The following is a 24,051-nucleotide window of genomic DNA, read 5'->3' on the forward strand; positions in this document are numbered from 1 at the left end:
ACCAATAACTCTTAAACTGATGTCATCATTTGACTCACAGCTCTGTTGTGCATTTAACAGACCCAAACTGTGATCACCTGCACCCACATTAGAGAAACTCACACACATTACAATCAACAATGGCAGAAGGGTTCACCCTGATTATCCACAGAAAGGAAGACAAAACTCAAGGTGGACCTGTTAAACTTAGCACCACAAGGAAAGAGAAGAAACTCCACAGCTGCTCAGTTTATGGTGCACAAGTGGGAATTTGTCCTCCACCCAGAGAACAAATCATTGTGCCTAAGCCAACTTTGTCTAAAGAAGAACCACACAACCCCAATAAAACACCTTAATGACGCTCAAAAGAGATTATTAGATGTCGGCAAGGTAGAAAATGGGCTTGGTAAAAGTGTCTACCCTAGCCATGGGCTGCGCTTGTGCCGCCCAAGAGAGAGAATTATTTAAAATGCTTGTCTAGACAGTGAGTCAGTTATTTATAACCACAGCCTTGAGCATACAGGCAGAGAAGGAAGGGCTCTGTGGAGCCTCATCAGCATTTATGTGGGGTAGCAACTTTTTTTGTTTGGCATTTGGGTGCAGTGACAAGAAATGCAGCACCAAACACCCCGCTCCGAACTGTTGACAAGGCCATGTATTGGAGATGTAAAGGGTAGGGGGCGAAAAGGAGGATTAGATGAAGAGGAAAGAAGAGGATGTCGAGAAAGGAGGGAGAAAACAAGAGACGGAGGTACAGAGGGAGAGAGAGGCAGAGAGGCATGGGATACTGTGGTTAAAAAGATGAGGACAGGATGAGGAAGGGATGACAGCTACGAGGTGAGCTCTACAATAGTCACCCCTGTATATTTCCCAGCAACAGAGTGGTGCAGTCATTGCTGCAGGGGGTTTTCACAATTCATTATCTCCTAAAAAGTGCTGACTCACCACCTAGTGCCCGACTTTACTCTTACAAACTCAGAAGTTCCTCCTTTTTCTTTTTTGCAAGAGTACACCATGACCTGGTTAGCTTCATATCTCTAAATAAAGACTTTGCAGCTGGTAAAGCATTAAGAAAGATACACTCACACCTCCATACCTTCAAACAATGAGGCAGTTTAAGGCACTATCGAAGACTTCACTTAGCCGGCAAGTCATGATGCAAATGAGCAAAAAAAATAAAAAAAAGAGAAAAGGATCCATTTGACAGCAGAAACGCATCAGGAATGAAATGTCCATCACCACAAAATGAACCAACCCAAAGACAGAGAAGAACAAAATATGAGCACAGCATGTCAACTCATACATCACAATATGAGTATGAGATTGGGGGAAAAAAATAGTGGAAACAAGTCAAAACAAACCCAAATCACATTTCGGAGGGTAAAAAAAGGAACTGGTTGTGGAAGATGGATATGATTCGGGGGTCAACCATCAAGCACAGGACAGTGACTGAACACAGGAAGGGGCAGAATAACTGAAAAAAAAATAGAGGACGATGGAAGAGGTTCGGAGATGTCGGCGGCGGCAGAGGGACGGACACAGTGAAGGAAGTGGAGGTGGTGGGGAGCATTCCCGGACGTTGCCTTACTTCTGCTGGGGGAGTTCCAGAGGGTGGCGGAGGACTTGGAGAGGCGCTTGTTTATAACAGAGTCCACGTGTTTGGGCAGGTTGACCGCCGACACAGAGCATCTGCCTGAGAAGCCAAGAGAGCGCCACACAGATGTTCAAACAGGTCACATGGTTCAGAGGTTGAAGGGATCTGCTGTGGTGCGTTACGGTTAAATGATGCCCCTACAAACATACACCCACATCCTGCACAGCCACATGCAATAACATACTTGTGTAATGTACACCCACCCCCACTAGAACACATACATGTGGGCTGACTGCATACGCTGTATAATCACACCCACTACTGTACACACACACACACACACACACAAACACACACACAGCACACACACAGTATTCCAGCTGTTCACTTCAACTGGCCTTAAGGCATGCAGGCAGACATTCAAAGTGCAAAGCCTGTGCTTCAGATTGCTTTATGTTACCGAATGTCTCAGAAAGCTGCAGACCTTGATGCTCTTATCTATATCCTACATGCAAAACATAATGCAAATAAGGACATCCTTTTTTTTTTCCAAAACAGTACCAACTCAAACAGCACATGAGCAACAAGGATAGCACAGGGATGAATAAATAAGAGAATTTTTATCACAAAAAAAATCAAGTGCAATATCCAAATCGCAGGAGGTGCATCAAGAATGTGTGTCAAAACACCATTTTAAATGAAGTGGTGCTACGCAGATGCTGTGGCCTACATAACGTTTCTCCAGCACCCCGGCAATCATTTTAGGTTTTTTCAGTGAAATTGAAAACAATGCTTCAATGAATATTTCAACCAACTGGTCTTAAGTCAAAATGTTGATTCATTAAATGATGGAATTTGAATGAGTGTACAGCTATTTTACTCTTACTGTTTGAGGATCTTGTCATAGCCATTATTGGTGAGTGAACATTGTGACAATCGCCAATAAAATAATGGATCATATCACAATATCATTATCTGTGAAAGTAACTGCAGTGTGTTCTCTTTAAACCATACTCATACAAACAAACAAATAAATAAATACATAAAATAAAGTAAAATAAAATAAAATCTCCAAAACAAGCTCAAAATATGTAAACTGCTCCAAATAGTTGCACCAATGCAGAATAATAAATATATATTGCCATTTGGAAATGTAGTATTATTATTAGTCTCAAGGCTGACAATGTGAAGTGACACTTCAGATGAAACTCAATGCTGCCATGCACTTTGATTGCATCCATCTGGAATCCCTGCATCTATTCCTGATTCTATAGCCCTTTAACACACACCAGTCAAGTGATCACCCTCCAAATGCCACCAGACATGATTCAGACGACATTGCCGTAATGGAGGTATTAAGGCGAGCCAAGCCTAAATGTCTCCATTTCAATACACGTGGCTGGCGGAGGAGGCAGACCGCTCCTCTGGTTAGTGGGCCAAGATGAGCACTCTGCAGCATTTCCTAAATTACTCTGAGCCATACACTGCAGCCAGTTTACGCTAGTTTACTTTCATCATGTGACAGACAGCAAGCGAGAGTAAGAGAGGAAGGAGAGGAAAGACTGATCCGAGTGCCAATAATTCCCTTGGCATATGGTAGAGGTGATTAAATGACATAAGATGGGACTCTGTACTCTTGAGATTTAGAGATGCGAGTGTGTGGGACGACACATGGGGACACGGGCGAAGCATCCATCAAGCTGCATGCATTCCTCCCATAATTCAAGAGTACCGCCCAGGCACTGAAACCAGTGCGGACTCTGATCTCTGAGACTGTTGACAGGCCAGGACAATGCCAACTAAACATTAATGAACAACTTTTCTGCTGGCTGCAGATCAATAGACACCACTTACTGCAACTGCTGCAGCAAAGCAGCTGAATACATATTCAGTCTGTGTGATCAATAGAGTCTGGTCCTGTCCAAGGGCTAATGACCTTTAAGTAATATTTAATAGGCAAAGAGCCTCGCCTGGAAAGAGCTGGCTAACATGAGAGGAAGTAGTGTGCTAAGACGAGGAGGAGAGGGACTGGTGCAGTGATGCATACCAGAGAAAAATTAAAAATAACCTCTTTAACTTCAAAATCCGTTTACGCAGCATTACTGACAAAACATTTGCCTGCATCACATGTTTACACCAACATTATGCATAATACACATGTAACTAAGCCACTGGATTTGCTGCAGAAAATAATTAGCAGGCATCAGCCACTTTTCTGGTATAATTCACATTAAATCCCATTCCAGGCAAGAATGCTTCAAACAAAAAATAGAACTGTAGATGGACCTACTATAGTGTACAGTACAGAGCTGTGGACAGCCAAGCTACCAAAGCTCTGTAGATACATACAAGCATGAATAATGAGGTAGCCTTATCCTTCTTGAAACAACAAACAAACCTCTAAAAGGAAGTAGGAGTGCTATAGTCTGACTGTTTGCCTCAGAGAGCAAAGAGTGATGCATGTGATCAGTGAGTGTATTTCATCAGAGTGATTTCATCAGAGATAGAGCTGTAACACTAATGAACTTACAAGGAAGTAGAGATCCGTGTGAAGGCTGACTGATGCTGAAACAATCATCTTCTAATGAACTTGACATCATGAGAAATGATTTATAAAAACCTTGACAGACTCCTTTTACAGCCAGTAGAGTGTTCAAATGTTGCACTGATACTCTATTCTGACAAGCTGATTTGCATAAACTGACCATATTTACTATGTGATGCAGTTAACCTATCACTTTTGACAGAGAGTGACTCCTTTTCATATGCTAAAGGTTTTTGGGGATGCGTATGTGCGCTCCTGTTGGTGAGCACACTCACTTTCTTTCTGGCTGGAGTTCTGGCTGAGGCCCCCAGCCCAGGACCACCTCTGTTGGCGGATCTCAGCCCAGGTCTTCTTAGTGGACCTCTGGATGGCTGCCTCATATCGTTCCTGCAACGGCAACAGGAAGAAAAATTGGTCATTTAAACAACCTATGGAATGAAATACTGATTAAAGGCATGCTCACACCACCAAAAGTCAGGATTCCCTTCAAAATCAATGTTATATTGAGCAGGATTTTAATTTAAAGGAACAGTTAGCCAATATATAAGGGGAAAAAAGTAAGTGGGAAGATATATTTTTGCATTTTGCTGTTTCATTAGAATAAAAGAAGAAAAGCAAACAACAAAGAGAAGCGTCTTTGAACCCTGAATCCCAAATGGCTCCAAGCATATGGTTCTGCAGCTGACCTTGTGCAGCTGGCCTCCCTGTGGAAGGGAGGCTGTGAAAATGACAAATTTGTCCCCTAGGAATCAACAGCATTTAAGTGATTTTCAATGTCATGCTCTCCCTCCCACACTCACACACACACACACACACACACTCACACAGAAGTGAGAAAGCACTAAAAGTATTATAAATGCACTATTTCCAAGCCCATGTTTCAGCTCCATCATACTTTGTTCTTCTCCAGCTTTTGTTTCTGTCTCTCTTCCAGGGCGGCCCGGCGTTTCTCTGCCTTGATCCGCTGCTCCTCCAGCTTCCGGCGGCGCTCCTCCAGCTGCTGCTCTCTCAGCTGCCGTGCCTTCTCCTCCTTCTCCAGCCACTGGTTCTTTTTAGCAGCTGGGGAGGGAGAGGAAAAATGATCAAGAGAGTTACATGTTGAGGGCACCAAGAGGGTACCACAAAATGGAGCCCTTTCCTCGCTCCTTCCTGTGCTTTCTAGATGGGTATGGCATCTGTGGGACAAATCCTCTTTCACTGATCCATTCTTTGAAAGGAGGTCGTTATCAGACCTGACTTGAAAGAGTGTGTGATATCAGCTGAAAGAAGCCATTCGACATATAAAAGCTTCTTTTGATAACCTGCCGTTATTCAAATAAAATCTTTTTTTAACCAATGCAACTTTTCTCCAAAGAGCCAAGCCTCTCTGATGTTTACTTAAGATGTAAAGCCCTCTTGAAAGTGTTGCCTTTTACCTCCATCCACAGTTTCTTTGGAAAAATAAATTCAATTACTTGACTTTTCCACATAATACCGCATTATTCCAAGTCAGACAGTTACTTCTGAACTGACACTTCACCAGTCTAATCACACGAAGCCTCCACGTCAGCTTCAATAAATCTCACACTTTGATATGGTAATTGCATCCTCATCCCTACGCCATTCAAAGAGGGCGTAAAAGCGCCTTCTGTGACTGCCTCCCTGTGTGCACAAACCACTATATTTCTTTAAAGCTACAAAATAAAACTTCCATGGAGAATCAGCTTCGGCGAGGAGGCCAGGCTTAGTTCTCCAAAGCACTTGAGGCAACAAAAGCAACTGGTTGTGGTTATCAGATCTTAGCGAGGAGACACTGCAGCAATGTTGGACGCTACAGTGCAAAGATTTATTGGGAGGCACACAGCTGGGCTTTTATCTGAGCGGGGAACAAAAAGCTGAATTATATCGAGTCACAGCGTGCCACCTTGCAGCAAAGAAATATGTCCCCGTATATTATCAGCAGCAATACGTATTTCAGCTTAGCTCTGCGTGATGGCTTTGAATAATGGCACTTTGATTCTCGAGAGGCTACATCATTAACTTCTGGTCAGACAAAGCTTTAGAGGTTAGTACGTCGGGGCCAGCTGTGGGAATGCCATGAAAATGTGCCCTGGTTTCAGGGTTTGTTGTGGTGTGATCTGAGCTGAGGAGGTTTGCTAGCTGACATGTATGCTGTAACTCCCCCACTGCTACCTCCCTGCCGCATCAATGGAGACCCTCATGCCATACACTTACAGTAACAAGACTACAACCACCGTTACCGAACAAATCAACTGACTGAGAGTGTGCGACACTCCCTGATTTCACACTGGAATTTGGCTCACTAACAAGAGCGGTGCAACGGTCATGGCTTGCCAGAGTGTGCAGGCCGTGAAAGAAAATGGCTTGAGAATTGACTGGGGACTTCAAGGTTGTACTGTACAAATAAGGAGTCTACTCTGAATGCTTTCAGCTTATGATTAATGCAGACCATTTTTTCTCTTGTCAGAGTACCGTTCATCATCTAGTAACGGAGCTGAGAGCACACACCTATTCCAGGATTTAAGGGATCAAAAGATGACCACACCTGAATATCCTAAGATATTCCTTAAATAAGTTCCTCAACTCTCCTGACGGTGATCAGCATTGACACCAAACATCTGGGCTTTCTATGGCAAGGCCATTAAATAATCATTAATAGAGTGCTGCTCCTACCCTGGTCACATTAAGTATTCATATCACCCCACCGCAGAGAGACAAGACAGCAGAGTAGCTCCTGTGTGGCAGCGACAACTCTAATGCAGCTCTCTCAAAGATCAGTGAACATCCATAATTTAGGCAGCTTCACTTTGACATCACGGGGGATATTTTTAGTGTAAAGAATCCAATGAGATATCACCTTGAATGTGAAGGAAACTGGAAGGCGGGCATCTTCTAATATAACTAAACTAGTGCTCGAAATGCTAGGAGTGACAGCTCATAAGCCAAGTGTTCCTCGCCAACATCTCAAGTTAATATTGTCAACACAAGCTCTGGCTGTATCGCACTGCTTATCCCACTCTGAATGAGGGTATTAGATCAGGGCCATACCATCTGGCATGCCTTACTGGTCTCTCAATTAGTCTGATCCATGGTATGAAATGTGCCACCCTCATGATACTGCCCTAGAAGACATGGTTAGATTAAATAAAAGGGCAGAGGATGTACAAATAAGCTCGCATCTAGCTCCATAAATACCGGGGGAGGATGTAAAGTACGATTGTGAATATGTTCTGTATTATTTCATGAAGAGGATGTTTCAGCTGTGGCCAATATGATACAGCCTGCAGCTTCTACTAAGGACTAGTATAGCTCTGCCAAAACATGATGCATCTGAAGCATTTTTTTCCCCCCAGAAATACAGATTACCCTTATACCAGGCTGGGTTTAGATAGAATGACTGTTTCTGAAATCTGAAACTATCATTACCATGTGAAACTTCCATAACACAAGGGAGAAAATGTCCACGCAAGCAATGTGATGTAATCACACACCAACAGCAAAATCGTACAAATTCTCTGAAAAGAGAGGCTCACTCAACTTTGCATCGAAACAAGACAATTGTAAACTCACAGCGGTCTCTATTTCTGGATATATTAATTTTCTAGTGTTGGTAATAATCTGATGCTCAAATGGCGATGCAAGCTGTTGAGATGTAAATTCAGAGCCAAGCCAAAGCTGGCTTAGGGCACACAACATCTCCTTGCATGTGAGCTGAGTATCAGTGACCAATGCGCCCTCTTGTTTGTCAGCCAATATTACACAGTTAATGATTTGTTAAGCGGTCAGTCTACGGCTACATGAACTGATTAAAACACACATATAAGAGGTTTACATGTAACCAAGAAAAAGAAAGGGTTAAAAAAATGATAATATCCCACAGGAAATAAGAAAGATGACTGCCATGCTTACAAAAAACAACAATTATGAAATAAAAAGAGTATTATTTGATTGCTAAAATTAAAAAAAATAAAACTACTCCAACTAATTGAACTGACACATCCAACTCAAACAGAATGATTGAAAAGGGTCTTCACCACCACCACCACCACCACCACCACGTGCACACAGGTGAGTGGCTTACCTTGTAACTGGCTGAGCTCTTCTGCAGAGGGGAGGGGTGAGAGAGAAGACAAAGGCAACTGTAAATCATGCAAAGCAGTGCAGCACCAGTGTGTCACTCCAGCCGAGCGACAGCGTGACAGCCTCATGTCAAACAAATAAGCACCCAAGCAGTGAGATGCCATCACAACTGAGAGAAAAAATATAGCCACGGCGATCGTCTCGACCACCCAGTGACATTTTTGAGTCTTTCATCAACTGATCAAGTTGAGTTACACAGTATGCTGTTGTGCCCTGATGACTCAGTGCTGTTGCAGGTGCATGGCACAAACTTCAGATGAAGTAAAATGTAAAATTAAAAAGTCAAAGATACATTCTGCACACTGCCACACAAGTTGAAAAGCTGCATCAACAAATATAGATAGTGACGAACTTGAAAGTGCATCAATAAAAACAATAGAGGAAGAAAACAGGCCTATGCAACTTTGTAACTCATTAATTATTTAGGCTGTATTTTGTCCAGCCGATTTTTGGCAGTGAGCAGAATAATTAAAGCTGGGTTAATATACATTTTGGCACTGAAGAGAGCTTTGTATTGGTGTGCTAAACAACAAACAACAAGCAATTATTGTGAGACTACTCATGTGTTTTCAGCATGCAAGCAGAAAATGGACGCTTCTTAACAGTGGTTGGTAAAATCTTGGCTTGGTTTGTGCTGATTTCAGCCGCTGTTGTGTATGAGCCAATACTAACCTTTAACCTTCTCCAAGTTTCTGTGATACATGTGCATGCCATCTGTAGCAGAGAGCCAACCCATGGGTGACACAACCCCAAACCCAAAACAACATCTCTCTCTCTCTCACCCCGGACACTAGAGGGAGCTCTCTCCCTATGTAAGGGGCTTGATCGCCCACCCCTCTTGACTTACCCAGATATTTGGCCTTCTCCTCCCTCCGCTCCTTGGCAAGCCTCTGCCTGTCCTCTGACTTGACTATATCTGGGAAGAGGATGAGAGAAAAAGGAGAGAAAGAGGGAGAGAGTGTGTGTATGAGAGAAGATGTTGTGAACTCAGATCAGGACAAATTCATGCAGCCTCACGTGCAAAGCTGACAGTGGGAATCAGACAATGTAATACTTCTATGGTTAGACCTGGGTTAAAGGGATTTTAACCTAAACACGTAATTTTTCATTGAAAAAAAATGTCATCACTGGATGCAGAAGCTATCATGAAACACAAAACATGTTCTGTGCACAGAAAAGCCTGTTAGCTGATTTCTCCTGAGCCAGATGAATTGTGTTGCTCAGGAGGGATTAAAAGTTACTTCTACAATGAAGAGCGGGGGCGATCCAATTAGAACACAATTGATGAGCTAATTGACTCTTCAGCTGCACCTGTTATCCCTCATGAGGCTCAGTAAACACTGTTAGCTAGCACAGCACATGCTGTTCCTGAATATAAATCCACAATTTTACCAGATTATTTCACCAATCCAATGTTATACCAGAAGAGGTGAGCGCTAGCAAATAGTAAAGCTCTGCAGTGTTTTTTTTTTTTTTTTTATCAAGTGAGCTCTACAGCAATGTTAACATTTGCGAACATATTGCTGCCGCCCTTGTAAAACCCCTAATTATCTCAGCTCCAACAAGCAGGATATTTTCACTTTGCTGGACAGCTGGTTGTTCTTACCAGAGTTGGGATGATATCATTACACTACAAGGGGAACACACTCCCTGTGCTGCTGACATGTATTACTGTAGATATTCAGGCCGCTAAATTTACTTTTAGGCGCTCTCAACTTTGGTGGATGATGAAGGTAGTATGCAAGAATAATGCAGACCGATATTTTAAACTGGGTTTACCATACCTTTGAATTGTAGTTGCACAACATTCTCACCATTTGTTTCCATTTCCAAGCAGGTATAAACAGATTAGTATTATATGCTAAAACTATCTGACCCACATTTGCAACACCAGCACATCCTGGCTGCAGTTTACAATCTCTGAGAACCTCTGGTCGGGGATTCAAGGTGATTTGACGCAAGCTGCTGATGCAAAGTACATCGTTATTTGGTGTAAATTGAATCACCTGCTAAGCACCAAGATAATTTAACACTTGCTGTAATTTCCAATGAATACACATCAACTTTGGGGGAAAAAAATCTGTTAAAAACACTGTTATTTAAAATATCAATGTCTTTTTGTATCATAATTATTTCTATGCCATTCATCGCTTTATCAGATTAGCAGTCATTCCTGCGTCACTTCAACTGAATTCAGTGGCACAGAGGCAATAATGATACACGTTTCCTCTCTTATGCATGACTGTAAGGGCACATGAATTTAGCCTCTCTTCAGTGTTGCTAAGTCAGACTGGCAAAGGCATTTAACTTTTAAATCTCACCACAAGGAAATGCATGCCACAGGACAATGTGGGGAAACTGGCAACGTCAATATTTCAACACCAGTGCAACACAAATGGCAGATGACAGGGTGTAATGTTTATTCCGGATTGTGCTTCAAGTAAGATAAAAGGGACAATGATCCAGTGCTCGAGCAGAAGTCAGTCATCTTCAGATCAGAGCTGAAGTAATGAAGCAGGCACACCCATCTGGACACGCATGGTTGTATGTGTGAGCATAAAAAAGCATTATGTGGGAGTGCCCGTCACACATCTCCTTTGCTTCTTAGTTCTTCACTTGTGCACATAATAAAATAAAATTACCGTTTGCAGGTGCCATCCACAACTTTTACAACTGAAAATCCAAACAAAACACTGTCAACATCAAGTTGAAAGTTGACGCCAAGCGTACAACTAGTACTGTTCACAGGGTTTAGAACAGAGATTGTGAATCTGAATCAGTCCATCCTTTCTGTGTGACATCTCTGATGTTTGGTCACACATACCATGACCTCCAAATACCTTTGCAGAGGCACTCAGAGTAACCTTAGGGGCAGAGCAGGCCATGCAAACATAGACCCCAGCCATCTCTGGAATTCGAACTACATCCTGTCACGACACCTAGAGCAGCTTCCTGGGAAAATGTCGCCCTTGACTCATATCAGCTTGCTAATAAAGTAAACATGATGCCGTGATTAGAGCCAAATGAATTTATCCTCTGAGAATTTTGCAGTGCAACAGCCTAACACATAAGAGAGAGTCACAGCTGGACGAGATATTCTGAACTTTTGGCCATAATCCCATTGCATAAGGTGTGTTAGTCCTTCATATCAGTACTCGCTTTTTTTTTATATGGAGCTACAGTACGTACATGCTACATTCTTGATCTTGCTTAAGCACCCAGTCTTCATGTCACATCATCCCCCTCAATCCACACAGACCATATGTTCCACATCAAAGATAAAGGAAATCATCCTTCGGCAGAATCTAAAAAGGGTGAGGTGTTAATCATAACACATGAAAACAATCTGCCATGCAGCTTCCATTAGGAGCACCATCTGACCCACTTTGATATTTATAGGCCTATGGAAAGCACATGTGCACAGTGTTGTTGGGTTTGATGCATGCTGTTGTTAGGAGCTGACCAGCATGTTGATCATATGTCACATGCACAGGCTTCCAAGACAAACACAAACTGGGCTGCAAAGTAGTGCCGGGTGCAGGATTTCTAGAGCTGCAGAGTGTGATCACACACACTGGCATCTTTTCATCTTTTCAGTGTCTGTGCTTCTGAACAGAGCAAAAAAAAAGTAGCAGCGGGATGCACACTGCACTGCATGATGTGCCAGGCCAGCCAAACAGGCACCACTGGGCAAGGCCATCAGACATACTATAACAAGACCCCAAGTATTTGTAAATGGATTTTGGGATTTTTTTCCCCTTCTATCCATCTATTCTATTGTTTCATACAAACATTAGACAGAAAATCCCGGGCTTTTACAGCCAATCCACAGTAACAGACAGTGATCAAGTAACAGAGAACTGATGGCCCCTTTTGGTGACAGCATGGAGCAATCCTTGACACCACATCCCAGGGGGCTGGGATGATGGACTGTAGCCAAGTGCCATCTCCACTGTCATAGGGACATGGTTGAAATGTGCCAAAATTTAATTAAGCAGACCATTACAAGAGGCGGTGGTTCCCAACTGAGCTACAAGCCTCACTATTCCATTTCACTAATTAAGAGCCGTGGAGTGCTCCTCATCCTCATCAAACCCCTCTGTGTAGGGCAAAACCTCACAAATAATGAGCTTTACGGAACTAGGGGAGAAGGAACTTGGAGGACAAAAGGGAAGTGAGCGTCATTTTTGGAATCAAGAGACTTATGAATGAACCACTTATTTCTCTAAAATAGACCAGACTTAGCCAGCATGACAGCTGAACTAAGAATCCAGACAAACTCTTGATTTTACAGATGTCGCCGAGGACATAGCAAAGTATCCAAAGAGCCAGTGTCAGTTATGATTTTAGGGAAAAACTTGGGACTTTTGGATTTATCCCTATCACCTCGTGCTGGGGGAATAAAGACCATGACCATGGTGGATTAATGGATAAAGAATAAACGGGAGCCAGAAAAGAGGCTTACACTACAAGAAAAAAAATAAATAAATAAATATTTCTTAGAGTTTGAGTGTGCTGCTTGCCAGAGACTATGAGCAGGACAAGCAGCAGCATTGTGGAAAAAGCTATGGCGCAATTGCCAGGTCAAACTGAATGCCCTCTTGGCAACACTCAATGAAATGGGATGCCTATCCAAGGTTTCTTCTACTCACCTTTCACTGGGAACCGGAGGTGATTAGAAACTTCCACATCAGAGCCTGGCGATGTCTTGCATTTGCTACCCACTTGCCTTCAAGAATCATGTATCCCTATTTTACCGGGAAATTTTCCCAAGAAATTCAATTGTCTTTGAAATCTTTCTCATGGTGGATTGTGTTCTGCAATTAGGACCCGCAAACAAAGATAAACAGCAGCAGTTCAATTGAATTTAGCTTCACTCCTGAAAGGATGTGGTCAATATCACCCTGATACTGAAGCATTATCTCGCCCCTTGAGAGCTGACCTTCTCAACAGTCGACTGGACTGCAGATGCAAGTGGTCCATTACTGGAGAGCACAGCTTTAAGACCTTCTACTCAGGTCAAGTTAAATTGAACACACAGTATGTCTTGCCTTTAAGCCACTGAACTGTAGAGAAGTTAGATGAATGTTTGACAGAAAATGTTGATTTACCTCGTTTCGACCTGGGGACAGGTGATGCCGGCGACGCAGGAGATCGGGGGATGATGTCAGTTTTCGTGGGGGTAGTCAACCTCCGGTCTGTGTCTTTCTTAACAGGGGACTCCATCCTCTGGGTTGGGTCTGTCTTCGGGGGGCTGCTCTCCCCCTCCGGGTCAGGCCGTGCCGGGTTTGTGATCAGTTGTGAATGGGGAGCTGATCAGCGAGAAACACACGGAGAGTAAAAACAAGTGAGAAACTGACAAGGTAAAAGAACACAGGCACAGGGACTGAACTCAACCAGTTTGCCTTCATTCCTTTCGCTGCCTGGCCTATGAAGTTCAGCCTGGTGACGTATACTTCAACCTGACGATCCATCATGCATAAAGGGTGGAGTCTGTGGCTATAAAAAGTATCCCTTCCTTCTTGGAGAGGTGGTCAATTTGATAACTCAGATTCAATGTGGTAACTCAAATTTCAATACTGTGAAACAACTATAAAATAAAAAAAAAAAAAACAAAAGCAAAAAAAAAAACAATAGAGAAATAACCTAACCTGTTATTTGTTCCCTGCTGTTCAGTGATATCATCTACTGTACAAAATGAGATTACACCCTTTGCTCAGTGGCACAGCATAATAAGTTTTCAGCCTGCCCCTCTAACTCTACGCATAAAACCACTTCTCCACAGCAGTGACTGATTTATCGACAGCCAGGCCTGAGCAAATGGCCTGACTCCCTAGCAGAACAAAACACCGTAATTGCCTTTTGGCCTCCTGATGTTTCCATCGAGGTGAAATGATCTGCTTACAAAAAGTGTCAAAGTGATTATCACCCCAGAAGTAGCCTAACTTTTTTTCTGATCAAAAAAACTACACATAGCCAGTTTAATAGCTCACTGACATAGGCACATCAGTCATTGGGACGCCCAGAGATTTTAAAAGCTTCTTAATAAAAGGAGCTGCCGCGCTTGCTTGTTGGGACAGCAGCTTCACTCAGAGCACCATGACTCACATTTGGCAGGCGGCTGAACTTGAATCTCCTGCTCAGACATAGGTTTGCCCAGGCTTTGGCGGTCAAACAAAGACCCTTCCACGGGGATGTTTGGCTTTATCCATTGAGCAGCACTGTACCCCTTCACTCCCTGTGAATCTGTGCTGGGGCACAGTTTCTTCCACATTGTCTCTGAGTGTAAACACTAGGGCAACATGTTCTAAATTATTCACACTTTTCCTAAAACAACAGAGACAGTAGGGGGCTGTAACAGAGAGACAGCATGCGCACTAGATTTACTATACGAGTGCTGCGCTATTCAACAGTTTTATTAGGATTGCACCAAGAGCACCGCTAGAGAGACCAATGCTGTGCAAGTTCAAAGACGGAGCATTGGTTACAGTGTTGAATGGTGAAAGCCACTGTATGATTCTTAAGCCATAAATGTCTCTCTGAAAGCATGCAATGTACTCATTTTTTGAAAGCCAAGGCAAGTGCTTTCATGTGAGTGACACTCAGATGACTAGTAAAACTCAGTCACAGAGGCACAAAGACACTTGCTGGACAAAGGTCCGCATGCATAGCATAGTTAGTCTGCTAAAGTGAAGCCGAGCCAAAATCTCACTGCTGAACCTACTCAGTGAGATATCGGACCTCATGGAAAAGATTGCCTGAGCTCAACCGGGTACATGGAAAAGCCATGTCATCAGTCTGGAAAATAGAGGCAAATTCGGCAATGTCCCTTGGACGGACAACACGCCACAGGCAGAGAGGTAAAAGAGCGGAGAGATGACAAAGAGAGACACGGACAGACAGAGAGAGAGAAACAAACAGACAGACTGGCAGTATGAGCTGAGTGCATAAAAGAGCTCAGCTGAGAGACAAGACATTGTGGTTCCCCTGTCAAAGCACGCCACTATTAAATAAGCATTCCTCTGGCATGGATGTGCTCCGAGAGAGAGGGGCCATTGTTGTGGTCTCTGCATGGCAACGGGACTGCAGCCAAAACACTGCAATGACAGCGAGAGGGGAATCGGGAGGGGGAGTGGACGAGCGCTGGAATCTGCACTTGTTGGATATTTTCAGTACAATTTTAGAAAATCACACACAAGGTAGTAACATACAAGGACAACCAAGAAGCAGTTCATTTTGTGATTAAACATTATCTAAAAGGGGTTCTGTGTTTTGTGCAGAAAAATCTATACCTGTATCTAAACACTGGTGTAACAGAAGCCACAAGTTATCTATAAAGCTGAAACTGACCGATGCTGGCTTTTGTCCTCCACTAGCCCACCTTATTGTTGTGGGAAAATATGTCAGGCACAGGAGGTATCCTGTAATTTAAAATTGTGCAATGATTATCCTGATCCCTTTACTTGCCTGACAAACAAACAAAGCTATGCAACCTCAGGCATCACACCACTGTGACTTGTGTGTGGAGACTATGGATCATACAAGATTCTTGTTGATCTCGATCATATTTCATCATTTGTTCACAACTGCACCAAATCCCTGCAGGTAAATATGACAAGCAGGGGACCCAGTAGTGAGTGTGAGCAAGTAGCTCTGACAAACGGTCATTGAGTCCAAAGCACCTGGGGAACTGAAGCCATAAAGCAGTAGCTGGCTGACAGCACTGTGGGCAGCTGCTCAGACAATCGCTGTGATCTATAGTCAATGATAGGAAGAATGAGAATGCAAGATACGCTGGCATGCAGGTGGCACAGTCACTGAATACTGATGAAACCTGAATCTCCCAGGAGGAAAATGGGATGAGAGACAGGGAGAGGATAGGCAGAACAGTATGGAGAGGAGAGGAGAGCTGGTGCTGAGCAAAAGACTGAAACAAGGCCTGTGATTGATGCAGTGCTGACTTCCTGTGCTTCCCGACCGCAGGAAGAACTTAGGGAACGATGGATGAGAGAGAGAGTTAAAAAGATATGCTACAGATTATTGGAAATAAGGCAAATATGGTGATGTCTACGGTGATGTCTTTGACTATATACCTTGATAATGAGGTAGAGATTTCTGATTAACAGTCATTAGTAATGTCGTTATGATGACCAAGCAGCTAGTGGCAAGCAGCTACAATAGTCTAATAAGTTTGTACTATTGCATCCCTTTCCTGTAATACAATCTTTAAAAAGATACCTATATATAGATAACACTTATCCAATATTGTTATATTGCAATATTCAAAATCCTAAATGATATTTAGTCTTATAAAATAATGATATATCACCCAACCCAACTAAAAAAATAAATAAATAAAAATAGAACCACATTTCTTTGAGTCACTGGGGAGAAAATAAATAAATAAATAAATAAATAAATAAATAACACTTAGAACTTGGTATGCAAGCCCACTCTGCTAAGTTGCATCAGTCTAATTCATGGACTTTGCCCTGGCCTGACCTGTTACTGGCATAGTGATGGGCACAAGTGTAACAGGAAAACTAATCTCTACCCAGTGACCGCTTACAGCAAACAAGATTGGGACACGCTCATGCGGGCTTTAAAAAGTGTGCTAATGTAATATTTGCACAGATGTACTAAATGCAATTTCAAACTCTGCTCAGCATTCGGTGAACACTGTGTTCTGGCTGGCCTCAGCAGCTTCACTTGTCACAGGCAAAAAAAATGTGACACGAATAACGCTAATCGAATTACCTACATTTCATAAACTGGATGTTCTTATGTGTGAGGCGCTCTCAGAAATACGAGTTTCATCATAATTCTGTCACAGCCTCCAAAACAATATTTAAGACAGAGGGCTCTGTCAAGGTTGCTTGCATCTCCTGAGTCACAGCTTGCCTCACATTGCAGCTTCCCAGAGGCACTGCACCACGGGGATAACTACAGTCAAAAGCCATTAGCCCTCCTGTTTGAGACAGGACACTCAGTATTTACCATTTATTCAGACACAATTAAATCCACACCGCTGAGATGCTTTGGTCTCCATCCATCCTAAACATGGAAAAGTCACTTTGGCACAGCCTATTAGGAAGTGAGGCAGAAAGATACACTGGGCAAAAAAATACAGAAGCTGCATGGAGTTGTGTGGACATTGCTCTATTTGTCGTGGTCATTTGGCTGGTAGAGAACAAATTGGCGACTGCAGTTCTTCACGGTGGCAACAAATCAGAAAGGCCATAAAATGTGTCACCCTTGTTTGAGAACTGTGCTGATATGGTGTGCTGTGTAACCTAAAAGCAGAAATTACTAAAATATCTGTGTTCATTTGCATCTGTGTTCCCCTCTGTGTTGCACAAGTGCCTTAGACAACTGTCAAAACTGAATCATAATCTATGATTAGTAAAGTATAAAAATGTTTGTTAACTTTAATAGACACCAGCTGAGATGCAAGATGTCTGTATACTACTTGGATCCTCGCTGCAAAACCTCTCACCTCAGAGAGTCAGTGACTTGCCGAAAGTTAATTTAAACTGAATGGGAAAGCCTGTTTTACTTCATTAATAATCCTAAAAACAACATAACATAATAATATCGTGACAGAACATATTGTGTCTCAATATACATCATGGAGCCAAAATATGTATTGCAATATCATTCATCTCCTTTGGGCAGAATCATATACAGAATCCCAACTGAGTGTAAATGTCCACAAATCAGTGAGACAACTTCATGTAAAGAAAAGCAGGACATTCTGTGCTTTGCTTTTGCTTCATTAAAAGGACACAAAAAGCAGTCCAATGTAAACCAACCCTTTCAGTCACAGAACAATTTTTTTTACAATAATCAATACAAACCAACTCCTAGTCTCAAGGCAGTATGAGTGAGGAGTCAGTCGCTCAATGGAAAGACCTAGGTTTAAGTCTCTATATTGATGAGCTTCAGCCTGGTAAAGCGTCCTTGAACAAGGTAATGAATACACCTTTCCCAGTACTTTCCCTATACTTGGTAATATTAGCAAAAAGAAAATTTCCCTGCAGGGATCAATGGAGGTAATGCAGGGATCATTTTAGTAGTAGCACCGTAACTTGTTCCCAGTCTTTCTCCTTCATACAGAATAGAAAGCCTGGCAGGCGGTCCCTGATTATTGTGGAAAATAGTGGGGCTAATAATACACACCCACCATTCTCTGAGTGGTCTCTTGAGTTGCCCATCGGATTTTTCCACCTTTACACTGGGGACACTGGAGGGCCTAGGCAATGAGGGAGCTTCATCAAGGCTAACTAGCACCAAGTATTGACCATGCAACTATCTGGTGAGGACCCAGAGCTGAAATGTCACAACTTGTGGCAATAAACTGACCATCTGCAGCATTTAAAAAAATGTGTGCTGCATTTGTCTATTTGCATCAGTTTATATACAGCATCCTTTTTGAAAAGGGACATGCATTGTCTCTTTGTTTTGCTCTTCTATTGAGTATCAAGTGGGTATGGCACAGTGATGAGACCCTAGAAAGTGGGTCAGAGGAGGTTGAGGAATCTGTGGCATGCTATGCCAGTTCATTAGGTTGACCATTGCACTGTCAGGCTGCTCTGTGTACTCCACAACCCAGTTGGCCCCACCAAATGTCCCTATGGGGCCTCTGTAACTGCAGGTGTCACACAAAGCCTGAGGCACTCGACCTAACCCTTTTACATGCATAAAAGCTACAAAGAAATTAGGTAGCCTATCTCCAAGAGTCAGCAGAAATACCTTAGCAAAGGAAGCCCTGCAGAAGTGAAGGCATGCATGCATGCACAAGCACAGTATGGTAACAGAGTGGCAGGTTGGGAATCAGCAGGTCATTAGTATACACAGTGCCATTTCCCAGTCAGAAGGACACGACTGAATGTCATGTTGGTCAAAAATATGTGTTCAAGTTTAGAAGTCTGTGACGCCTTAAAATTCAGGGACAGAATATGTAGCAGAGGCTCGGGGCAGCAGAGCTCATTCTAAATTCAATCGCCTCTCTTCTTCCGAAGTGCAGTTTAAAAGGAATTTAATCCACTGCAGTTGTGCTCATAACAATGTGGGAGAAGAGTCAAGTTAAAACTGGGACAAGTGGTAATACTGCCACAGAAAATGTGATTTAGCAGAAATCCAATTTCACAGCATATTAGTTTGTGCGAGTAGCTCATAAATATCCATCCTGGAAATCCTGCTTCTTCATGATATGCTTCACCGGTATTATGACATGAGAAATCATCCCAAATAAACTCAGAAAACAAGAGTGCCTAACATGCTCAATTAATTTTAGTAACAGGCAAAGTGTGGAGTGCTAAGGCCAAGCAGTGAGCAGGCCACAATGAAATATTAAAAAAAAAAAATATATATACAGTTTGTGAAGCACAGAACATGCCTGTGAAAAAGCATCTTCCCACAAGCTCTTCCCTATCTCAATAGTATTCAATATTTATATCAATATTTCCTGTAAAAAAAAAAAAAAAAACAGTTTCTAAGAGATCATTTTTATGTGTTTTGATTATATTTTTTTTTAGTATGGTGATGCTTACGGTGCTTTCTTTGATTTTTTTAATCTTGTATGTCAAATAGCAGACTTTTGCACTGGCAAAACCACGAGAACTTTCTACCTTTTTCATTTAAAAAGCAGAAGATAAAGTTGAATTGAACTTTGAATAGAATACAGACCTGACTGGCAGCTCTGCTAAATAGGGGCCTCATTCACCAGACCACACCTTTGTTTTCTACCTCTTCTTCAACCTCATAAGGGCATGAAGACAGTATGCAAGAAAAGGCTGTGTCCTCCATAACATAACACACACTGTATGATGGAATCAGCAAAGTATGACGAAACATTCTTAAGATAGTACTTGCTCAATAACAGCTGAGGGAAAATGACTCTCAGAACAGTTGTAAAAAGCAACAGGAATGTGAAACTATGCAATGTGACACACAGACATACCCAGTGCAAAGCAAATAGGCTACATGAAGATAAGAGAAGCTGGTCACATGCTAGTGACCAGTCAGTTTGGATACAGCTTACAGCTGGTTGCTCATTTCCACTGTAACATCCAGAGTGCTGCCAAGGAATGAAAATATAGGGCACGGCATGGAATATTTATGAAGCCAAGAACTGCACTCTCAAGCACAATCCTTCCTGTCTCTTGCCAAATGGGATAAAAAAAAGAGTGGCCACACAGTAAGACCACTACCAAGAATAACTATAAAGGCTTGTGATACAAGGACGATGAATAGTTGCAAAACTGGAAAACACCCAACTTTGAAAAAAACTCAAACTATCTTGACAAAAACTGAGTGCTCAGTAAATGGGGTAGAAACGCAGTACATTCTCTTGTAAAATGGAAATGAGGCAAACAAGAGGCTAGGAAATAGTATTGAGTGCAAGCCATGAAATCAAAAGACTGGAAAGGGAAAAGGGCGGCAACCAAAAAAAAGAAAGAGGAACTTGGGAAGCACAAAGAGAATGGATCTGCATCTCATTTGGGATGGGCCACGGGGACTAATGAACTACCTCATCGGTTACCCCCCTAACCAGTCGCCCCTTCACCCTGTGTCCCTCTCACCCCGGATGGGGTGATGTAAGAGGCTGAGGGGGCCCAGACACACTGGAAGCACAGTGTAAACAACACACCAAGCCCCGAGTGTGTGTGTGTGTGTGTGTGTGTGTGTGTGTGTGTGTGTGTGTGTGTGTGTGTATGTCTGTGTGTCAGTAATATTACAAAGTTACAGAGTGCCAAAAGTTTTCATTAACAGTTTTTGCATGTCCTTGAAACTGAGCAATACGATTTTCACTGGGAGGTGAAAGAAGCATCATAATTAAGTCATGCAAGGAAAATGCCCTCATACACCAGCGGGAAACCACAGCTGGTTACTTTTTAACTGCAGCTAATGTAATAACTTGTCCTTGACTATGATACGAATGGGAAAACAAGCAATAAATAACACAAAAAATAAGTGGCCAAAGATATTGATGCATAGTCACACAGTGATGAGCCCACTCATCTGGCTACAGTTATCTATCTGCCTGATGAAGACAAAAGTGGTTTTGCATACCAACCATGAGGCTGAACACATTTCAAAAGATAGCATTCCTACATGGCATATCAATTGGCCACTGAATAGTAATGTCTCTGTTAGTGACTGCCACGCTTTCATCCCATCACCTGGCACAGGCCTGGACAATGCCTGGCATTTAGCTGCTGCTCTCTCCAGCGCTGTTCATCCACCGCAGCGATGAAATGCTTCGCTTATCTGAACCAGCATTAGTTCCCTGGAGTACCTGCATCTGTTGCTGCCACACAACATGCTCTCACATGTACCCAAACATACACAAACACCAGAGTAAGACACTGACCAGTGGCAAGGACCACTACACTCAAGCCATTCTCAATGGCATCAGAGAAGCAGGAATGATATCTAGGCCGTACAGACTGCCATTCATAACTACGAACGCTCTGTCTGCATGCCGACCTGTCGCCCCTGGCAACCTCTTCCACATCCCCTTGAGGGATTGGGGAGCGGCAGTGTGATCTAATTTTCATTGGTCTCAATGAAGAGGTTGTGCAGTCCCTTGCGTGGTCACAGTGTGGGACCATCATTTGTTAGAAAGGGACAGAAATCATTTATGATGCTTTGAGTGAGCCTGTACTTTGGCACTTTCTTTAACTCCTCCCCTATCTACAAGACTCATCAGAAGGCACTTGATTTGAAGAACAGTAGCTAACAGAACCTTCAAAAGATACATTGACAGGATTCATCACTCTAATGGTCTCTACTGACTAACCTTGTTCCCAAGAGGCTCAGTGAGTAGGAAATGTATTTGATATGACTAATAGGAGGCTCACTGCAGTCTTGATATTAGGTTACAATGGGCTTCAGTAATGATCTCTACCTGGCCAAATGCCAGTCACACAGCTGTGTCTGGCTGGTTTGTCATTAAAACCCCTTTGAATATCTTAGATATCTGTAAGGCCCCTCTATGAATAGCCTGCCTGTGTGACAGTCAGTCAACTCATCGTAGGACATGTAGGACCTAACCTGGAGCAAACTGAGCCCCAACAGAGACACATCTGCAGGAATTGTTCTCTGCACCTGAAGCATCAACAATCAACTCAAAACCAGTACCTAACTGGTGATATTTTTCATCAGCATGGCTTTGTGGACATTTTGACGGAACTGAGACTGTGTGTGTCCTTGCTGAGGCAGCTAACAGAGTTGATGTTTGTCATTTTATTCCTACATGGTCATTTTCTTAACTATTACTTCAAGCTAAAATCTGGCCAGAGCGGTAATCTTGTGAACATTCAACATACAATTAAGTCCAACAGTTCTCATTATTTGGATTTTGACTCTCCCACCCAAAAACCCAGAATTTTTCTGCTGGCAAGATATCCAATTATAGCTTTCACAGGCATGCAGTTGAATGTACAAGGCCAATGTTCAATCTCACTACCTCAGTGACCACGTTCAGCAGCATACAACAACATCCAACCACATCCATCAACAATGACAACATGGAAAGAAGTTACACTGCACGGACTTCAGAGGTGCATTGCAGTGTCAATGTTTGGCTGTGTTTAGTTGATGAATAAGTTAGTTTCCTTGAAAGTAGTCACAAGACTAGCTGTCATCCTCAGCCAAGAGAGCCACCAAAATGGACACAGTCAAACAATAGCACTGGATGATGGACAGTCCGTCTGGCAAGAAGACTGCCCAGAGATCAAGGTGTGCTTATAAGAACCATGCCCTTTAGCTGAACAGGGTCTGGTCTAATATTAGCAGATAGGTCTGGTGACCAGGGTTTTCAGAGGACCAGAGAGCAGCCTGTCTGGGTTATTTTCACCCTTGGTGGAGGTGGTAGAAAGCAGTTAGAGAGTCCAGAGAGAGTTCCCTCCCCTTAACGCCGCTCTGGTGTCCCAGTGAGAAGGGCAACACAGCAGCTTGATAATAAAATCAGGCCGCACCACTGCAGCATGGGACTCTCAAGGATACTGAAGTAAAAAGGAAACTAAACTAAAAAGAAAAGAACTAAAAAGAAAGACAGAGGATAAGGAGAAGGGGTTGCTCCCCAAATAGCATATGTGAATGTTTCTCCTTCTTTTAAAATGAGGGGTCAGTTGTGAAACAGCATGTGTCTTTGGCATTTAGCCACTTTCTCACTACCCAGCTGCATGCAAGCAGCTGTGCAGCAGCCAGTCTTGGTCCAAGGACTTGGAAAACCTCCAAACCTCTGCCAAATTGCACCATGCTCTTTGTACTGATGCATGTGATTAGTTTAATTTTTAAACCTTTTACATTGTCTGAGTCTGCCTTTGAAGCAATCTGCCTGTTCGTAACTACTATACTACTGTACACCATTATGCACAGCTCTTAATACATCCAGCAATCATCAAAGCATTTTTAGCTACCAGCTACCAGCTTTTAGTCATAGTCCTTGAGCTCCAGATAATTACAGGTTGTCCTTCTTTGAGAAATCATAGATCTCTCTGCATTATCAACGGTATCATTTATCAAAGGCTCATGTTATTACGAAAAGACCATCTCGACTTCATGTTGAAAGAGTAATTCTTCAAAAGCTATTCACACCGAAACCACATTCACAGGGCAAAATGTAGAGACACAGGCATGCTTTAAATAAGCCTTGTCCCTTTTAGAGACTTATCTACCAGGACTCTGGCATACAGTAGCTCCCAGACTCTTTTATAACTGTGACTAATAACACAACTAATGAGGCTGTGGCAGAGCAGTGAATTACTATGCTCATCAATATTAA

The 24,051-nt window shown here is 42.7% G+C and overlaps 1 protein-coding gene across 6 annotated transcripts in view; it reads right to left on the bottom strand.

The window, feature by feature from the left end:
* The window catches only part of map7d1a (MAP7 domain containing 1a), a 43,609-nt gene that overhangs the window by 14,109 nt on the left and 5,449 nt on the right, over positions 1–24,051 (bottom strand). The window contains exons 2-7 of one of the 6 annotated variants that reach the window (XM_030072496.1): positions 13,370–13,570; positions 9,106–9,174; positions 8,200–8,220; positions 5,014–5,177; positions 4,394–4,505; positions 1,568–1,672 (exon numbers count right to left, since the gene is read on the bottom strand). In XM_030072496.1, coding sequence (XP_029928356.1) covers positions 1,568–1,672; positions 4,394–4,505; positions 5,014–5,177; positions 8,200–8,220; positions 9,106–9,174; positions 13,370–13,570 — 672 coding nt within the window. Of the gene's footprint in view, positions 1–1,567; positions 1,673–4,393; positions 4,506–5,013; positions 5,178–8,199; positions 8,221–9,105; positions 9,175–10,042; positions 10,196–13,369; positions 13,571–24,051 lie in introns of those variants that run through there. The other 5 variants (XM_030072501.1, XM_030072497.1, XM_030072498.1 and 2 more) reach the window with 5 other exon arrangements.

The sequence above is a fragment of the Myripristis murdjan genome, chromosome 16 (assembly GCF_902150065.1).
Source record: "Myripristis murdjan chromosome 16, fMyrMur1.1, whole genome shotgun sequence".
Taxonomy (NCBI): Eukaryota; Metazoa; Chordata; class Actinopteri; order Holocentriformes; family Holocentridae; genus Myripristis; species Myripristis murdjan.